General features: G+C 23.1%; 2 protein-coding genes across 2 annotated transcripts; both read left to right on the top strand. All coding sequences in view use genetic code 6, as the record gives it.

Moving 5' to 3' along the window:
- Positions 1 to 189: 189 nt before the first annotated feature.
- TTHERM_00318890 (hypothetical protein) lies at positions 190 to 2,603 on the top strand (the record flags this gene model as incomplete). The annotated part of the gene is made up of 2 exons (XM_001021471.2): positions 190 to 2,400; positions 2,457 to 2,603. The coding sequence occupies exons 1-2, from the start codon at positions 241 to 243 to the stop codon at positions 2,601 to 2,603; spliced, it is 2,307 nt and encodes a 768-aa protein (XP_001021471.1). The 5' UTR covers positions 190 to 240.
- A 1,780-nt stretch (positions 2,604 to 4,383) lies between these two features.
- TTHERM_00318900 (MFS transporter) lies at positions 4,384 to 6,412 on the top strand (the record flags this gene model as incomplete). Its single annotated transcript, XM_001021472.3, has 2 exons — positions 4,384 to 4,852; positions 5,148 to 6,412. The coding sequence occupies 2 exons, from the start codon at positions 4,384 to 4,386 to the stop codon at positions 6,410 to 6,412; spliced, it is 1,734 nt and encodes a 577-aa protein (XP_001021472.2).
- Positions 6,413 to 7,198: the final 786 nt, after the last annotated feature.

A 7,198-nucleotide genomic window follows, 5' to 3' on the forward strand; every position in this document is an offset into this window, starting at 1 on the left:
AGTTTATTTTAGTATTAATAATAATCCAAAAAAAATTTAACATTTAAAGATATTAATAAGCATAAATATATAAATATTCAGTTAGTTAGTTAATAAAATTAATTAATCTTCCCATCAGTGAATTTTTAAACTTGACTCTTTTTATAAAATTAATAAATTAAATTATAGTCGTTGAATTTTTTATATATCTTTGATTAAAAACTAGAAATACAATTAAATAGTAATAATTTCATAAATCCAATGAAAAATTCTAGGAGCTCTTTAGATATAAAAGCCTTGGAAGACTATTCTTAGAAAAATGCAAGAAATGCTTCAAGGAGTAATAGTCCAGTATTTCATTTGCAAGATTTGTCGCAAACAGAATAATCTAAGGCAAGGTAAGAGAGCCCTGCTGATAAAAGATTCACATTACGCAACAATAGTAATAACTATTATAATGAACTAAGTGCTGCATCAAATAATATCTATAACAGTGGAACTAAAACAAAAAAAGTAGGAAATAATATAGAAAATATTCCCCCTCAATCAAATTATGCTTAAATGTTAAATAATAGTCATAACAACATGAGTCCATTGCAAGTAAATATAGCAGAATAATCAATGGTATCTCTAAGGGGTGGTAATGGGAGTAGTATAATAGATAAAGATGCTACTTAAAGTAAAGCATATATTTCTGCTATGAAAGCTCTACAAGAAAAAGTAAAATAGCTTGAGAAAAAATGTTAAGAAAATTAATCATTACATACTAGCTAATTGGAATCTCTCAGATAAGAAAAAATGCAAGTGTTAAGTTAGTCTAGTTCAAAGGCCATAGAACTTGAAGAGAGAATCAGGTAACTTGATCAATAAATGAACTAAATTAAAGAAGATTCAGACAAATAATTAAGAGTTTTTAAGCAGCTAGAGAGCAATTTAAAAGAAAAATTGAAAGAAACAGAGAGAGAAAATAAAGAGATTAAAGAAAAAGAAGATATATTTCACAAAGAAATTAAATAAAGAGATCATGAAATAGAAGAATTAAAGAGCTAGCTGTAGATGTAAGGTGAGTCAAAGCTATTTGAAAGATAGCAGCTTAAATAAAAAATAAATGAATTAACTTCTATGGTAAAAGATTTAGAAACTGAAAAAGAAGGATTCAAAAAGAAGATTGATTTTTTAGAAAAATAATTTGTCTAATATGAAAAAGAACTTGTTTTAGCAAGAAATGACTCTACAAAAGATCAGTATATAAAGTAGTTGTAGGATTAGCTATTTTAGTAAGCAGATTTTCATGAAAGAGAAAGAATTGAGCTTTAGGTATAGCACAAAAATATGATAGAGTAACTTGAAAAAGATCTCATATATAACTAAGATAGGATATCTGTTTTAATCAAAGACAATGATAGACTGTATTTTGACTTAAAGCTTTGCTAAGACCAGTTGGAAGTTTTAACATTAGAAAAAAATGAACAAATTGTTGAAATTTAGAAGTTACTTTCAGAAATTCATTCTTACTAAGAAAAAGGTAGATAACAAGAAAATGAATAAAAAGCTTTGCAAGATCTTGCAGACTAATCAAGAAAATTTAATTAACAGCTTTTACAAAGCTTGTAAAACTCAAGTTAATATCAACCATAGCTTAGATTATCAGATTTATAATCTTCTTAAGTAAATCCCACAAGATAAAATAAAATTCCTCCAACATTTGAAGATTAAACTCCAGAAGAGTATTGGAAAAACAGCAGTTCAAACACTCCTTTAAAAAGTAGTATTATATATAAAAATCTGAGCTAATAAGATAACTACTATAATAATAATAATATTTAGACTAATAATTAACAAACTTTACAATAAGATTAGCTGTTTTCTTAATCTTTGTCAGCGAATAGATTTTAAAACTCTCAAAGAGCACTTTCTAGAAGTGCCTCTCATCGCAGGTAGCCTAATATAAGTAGTACTGAAAATATTAATAAAATATAAATTTTAGAAGAAGAGGATTCTTATTCTACTAATTTTGTAAATAACACAGCAGGCAAATATTAAAGACCAGAGAAAAGTCCCTTAAGAAATTAAACAATAAGATTTAAAGAGCAAGAATTTTAATAACAAAAGGATAATATTGCTTATGATGGATTTTAGCAGCATTAATTCAGGGATTAACCTTTAAGCAAATCATTATAAAGAAATCGTAGCATAGACTCAACGATAAGATAAAGTAAAGGAAATTACTAAGATTTTATTAATGGATATTCTGACTAAAATGTTTATGAAGAACACTATAAAAAAATAATGAAAGAAAAAGAGAGACAAAAACAGCAAATTATAGAAGAATTAGATGATCAAATACAATAAATATTGCAATATGAAAAAGAACTTTTGCAATTAAATGCTGAAAAAGAAGATCTTGAATAAGAAATTGCAGTAAATTTATTTTTTATGATTATATTTTTACTTAATTATTTAAATGTTTTAATTAGGAATTTAATGGAGAAAAGATATATATTGATATGTTAAAATTAAGGTTAGAAAATGTGAAAGAAAAAATAAAAAGAAAAACAGACACAGTAACTTATTTAAAAAGAAAAGAATAGGAACTCAACAAGCAAATCAAAGAAATTAGGTGATGAATTTACATTCAAAACAAAAATCAACTAAAAAATTCATTTGATAAATAATTTAGATAGATTAACCAAATAGATGAAAAAATATTTGAAATAAATTAAATGCATTAATAAAATAATTGTAAATATTAAAGGTGCTTTAGTTTAGTTTTATATAAATTCTAATTAATAAATAAATACTGAAATTACTTTTTCAAAAAAGAATATTAAGTTCTGAAAATCTTATCAATTTATTAAATAATTAATTTAATTTTACAAAATAAATCAAAACTTAAATTAAATAATTGTCAATAAATAATTTTGAGAGAAAGCATATTTCTAAAATATATTATCTTTAATCTACTTTAAATCCTAATTAATGAAGTGAAGTCAAATAATATATTATAACTCAAGATTTTTATCATAACATCCGAAATTAAAATTTTGAAATAAATTTCTCTTGAGCTAATAAATGAGGAAGGATAGTATGAAAATTCATTAAGATAATAAATTTAAGACATAGTTTAGAAATACAAAATATAGAGCAAGCAAATTAAAAGATTTTATAAATTTAAAATATTAAAAATGCCTTAGTTAAATTTTACAAATTCATGAAATAAATAATTTATTTTATAAAAAATACTGACCTCAAAAATCAAACAAAAATAATCAAATTTAAATTAATCTTATTTTTTAAATTTTATTCAATTTTTAACATAAATACTTGATAATCTTCAAATAAAAAATAGTTATTTTTTTATTAAATATTATTATTTTATTTTTTAATATTATCTATCTAATAGGCTAATCAGTATTTAATTCTTAATCTATGAACTATCATTCTAATAAATTTTAAGAAATATTTTAAGATTCTTGGTGATTCAGGCTTTTCAAAGTTATCTATAAAGAAAGTGTCTATTTGAGAGACAACTTTTAAAAGATTTTCGTTAAAATAATACTTAATTCTTAGAAAATTGCAATAGAAAACTACTATAATTAACTATCTTATATCTGTAACCACAAATAGAATTTCTATCATTAAGAGTAATATTTCTACAAAATTTTTGAATAGCATGATTTATTATTTGTTTTAGCGAACATAATCAGTAACATTTTTAAATAATTTGTAAGGCTATTTTTATGATAAGTAAATATAATCTGCTATTCCTACTGAAAAATGAATAGCAAATATAGAATAATATACAATCCCTTTTTAGCCAAAGAAGCAATATGGTATTGTAAAGATTATATTTTGAAAATATTCATTATAAATCAACAAAGCAAAGAATTCAGATGTAAATCTTGGTTTGAGCTATCTGATAATGACTAAAATACAAATTAAATAAGCTAAAAAATCGGCATAGAAGTCTCTCTAAAAGAAACAAATAAAAGGAAATACTATTTTCAAAATATTTTCTGCTGTATAGACAACTGTTTTTATTGTAATTGGGTCATCATAAATACTCTTCATTTTGAATTTAGATCAAAATTTTTTATGATTTATTCTACTTACTCTTTATCTTTGATTGTTTATTTTTTATATGTAAACATATCTTTATCTCTTTCAAGTATTTTTACTTTTTTTAATCTAATTTGTTTAATTAAATATATTAAATCTACTAACAATATGCAGATTAGTAAAAATGTTCACATTTATTAAAAAAAATCAAGTTCATTCTTTCATTCAAAAATAAATAACCAAATAACAATAAAAAAACAAATTGGTTTTACTGTATTTATTTTAGTTATTAAATTTTCATACTATTTAACAAGGAAGGTCCAAGTAAAAAGAAATATAAAATAAATGGATGTACATATAGGACATGATTAATAATAAGTTAAGTCCATCAACTTGAAAACTGACTAATCGTAAGAACATTAAAGCTAATATGATGAAAGTGAAAATTAAGAAATAATAACTTTTGATGAAGTCTTAACAAAAATTGGATAAGGAAAATACTAACTCGTAATTTATATTGTAATGGCTTTGATTGGTATGACTGAAGGTGCTCAAATTACAATCTTTACTTTAACTATTCCTATTCTCAAGCATTAGTGGGATGTTGAGGATTATTTAAATAGTCTGTAGGCAAGTTTGGTATTTGTAGGTTTTCTGATTGGAGCGATGGTTAGTGGCTAAGTAGCAGATAGATTAGGAAGATAAATGCCATTTTTAGTATCTTCATGCTTGACATTTGTAGTAACATATCTCACTGCCCTTTCAACAAATATATATCAAATGGTCATCCTTAGATTTCTCATGGGCATGCTTGGTAATATATAATTTCGGATAAAATGTTTATTTTTTTTTTGATTGATGAGACAATTAAAAAAGCATTTTATTTCAAAATTCAATGCGTTTTCTACTTTTTGTATTTTTTGCAAAAACGGACAGTTGTTATTAATCATCAAATATAAATTAAATTTTTTCAATCAAAGTTATTGATAAATAAGTTATAAATGGATATTTTTATAAATGATAGATTTTTTATCTGATTTTATTTATACTTTTCAAAAAAACAAATCTTGTATAAATTCATTTTAAATGACTATTTTTTAATAAAAAAGTTGGCTTTTTCGGTCCTCTGGGTGTGACATTACTAGCAGAAACAACTCCACAACAATAAAGAGGTAGATATATGAGCTTGGTTACAATAAGTGTAAGTATTGGTCAGTTAGTTGCACTTATTAGCGGTTATTTTATCTTAGATAACCTTTAGGAAGGTAATTGGAGATTGTTAATTGTTGTTACCGTTATTCCAGGAACTATTTCTTGGTTTATTATAGTATTTTGGCTTGACGAATCTGCACGTTTCTTATTGTGCTCTGGAGAATATGAAAAAAGTTTTAAAATACTTGATAGAATGAATTAGGTAAATGGGAAAGTCAACTTTTAAGAACTTGATCATAGGATGAAATAAGGATTAACAAATTGGTCCAAAAAATTTAATGAAAAATTTGATGATAAAGATAAAGCAAGTATATCAGGTTTATTTAAGGGAGACTTGAAAATTATCACACCAATAATATGGCTGTATATGTTCTGTCTGAGTTTTGTTTACTTTGGAATACTAATTTTACTCCCTTCTTTGCTTGATAAAATAAATAATATTTAATCTGATTCATCAAAATCAAAGAGTTCTTCAGATGAACTTGGAGAATCAGAAGATATGGCCAAGCTAATCTTAACAACGACTATTGAAATGATTTCTGGTATTTTGGCTTCTATAATGATAGAAATAAAAGGGTTTGGAAGAAAAAACTCAATGATAAATTTTTTTTTGATTTAAGGAATTACTTTATTTATGGTTTACTATGATGATTTAAGCAGATTTATCTTTTGGACAACTCTTACTAAATTTTATCAAATGATGAATTATGCCTTTTCTTACTAGTATATAACTGAAGTTTACTCCACTAAAGTAAGAACTACTGGTATAGGTATGGCTAATTCGGTAGGAAGAATTGGTGGTATTTTCATGCCCTGGATTTGTGCAAAACTTTAAGAGTATGATATCCTATTACCTTTCTTGTTATTTTCTGTACTTTCTTTAAGTATGTCAGCTTTACTAACTCTTTTACCCTACGATACTTTAGGTAGGGATATTGATTAAATAGAAGATGATGGTGTAAAATAACCAACGTAGATTTAAAAAGAAAAAGCAGAAAAATTAGCAAATTCTTTTGTTAGCGTCTTATCTCATAAATCAAACACTCCAAAAACTAAATCAACCACAAAATTTTAAAATATTGTATAAAGAATATAGTAATAAGCTCATTCTTAATCGCATGAACCAAAAACATAAGAAGAACACTAATAACTTTTATAATGAATTAGGTTATTTATTTAATTTATACAAGTAATCAACAATAAAAAACTATTTTTTATAAAATCAAAATCAAAATAAATAATTTTATTTATTATTTCTTTTTAAAAAAAAGGTAATTAATTTATTTTTAATACTCAGTGTAAATAGCTTATTTTATTTTTCACAGTAAATTTATTCATAAGCTTTTTAGACTTTGCTTATTAAATTTAAAAAATTATAAATATCTACTTTGCTGCTAATTAACTTCTTTATTTTTTGTATTTCTTTTAATTTTGACTTTCAAAAACTATTTCAAAATAGATTAATCATTTTTTTTCTTATAAAAAAGTAAATATCAAATGTAATAATAAATATTTAAATTTTGGTTAACTGAAAGTAAATTTATTTTTTATAAAATAATTAAAAAATTTAAAGTAATTTTTTCTCAATAACATGTAAAGATATTCAAAGTAAAAAAGAATGAAATAATAAAATTATTTATTTTATAAATCAAGAATATTATAAAATACTAAATAGTTAATTATTATTTATTTTATAAATCAAGAATATTTTAAAATACTAAATAGTTAATTATGATTGATTTTCCTATATTTTATTTATTTATTTAAGTAAGGTTTTATCCTACTTATATTTCATTTTAATTATTTTTCTTTTTTATTTTCTTGAACTTTCAGGATTGATTACCATTTAAAAAGAATTTTTATTATTTCTAACTAATAAATAAATAAATAAATAAAAAGTAATTTTAATTGCTACATACATTAACTTTTTCTAAGATTCTATTGGGGT

Source organism: Tetrahymena thermophila (assembly GCF_000189635.1).
Source record: "Tetrahymena thermophila SB210 genomic scaffold scf_8254548, whole genome shotgun sequence".
Taxonomy (NCBI): Eukaryota; Ciliophora; class Oligohymenophorea; order Hymenostomatida; family Tetrahymenidae; genus Tetrahymena; species Tetrahymena thermophila.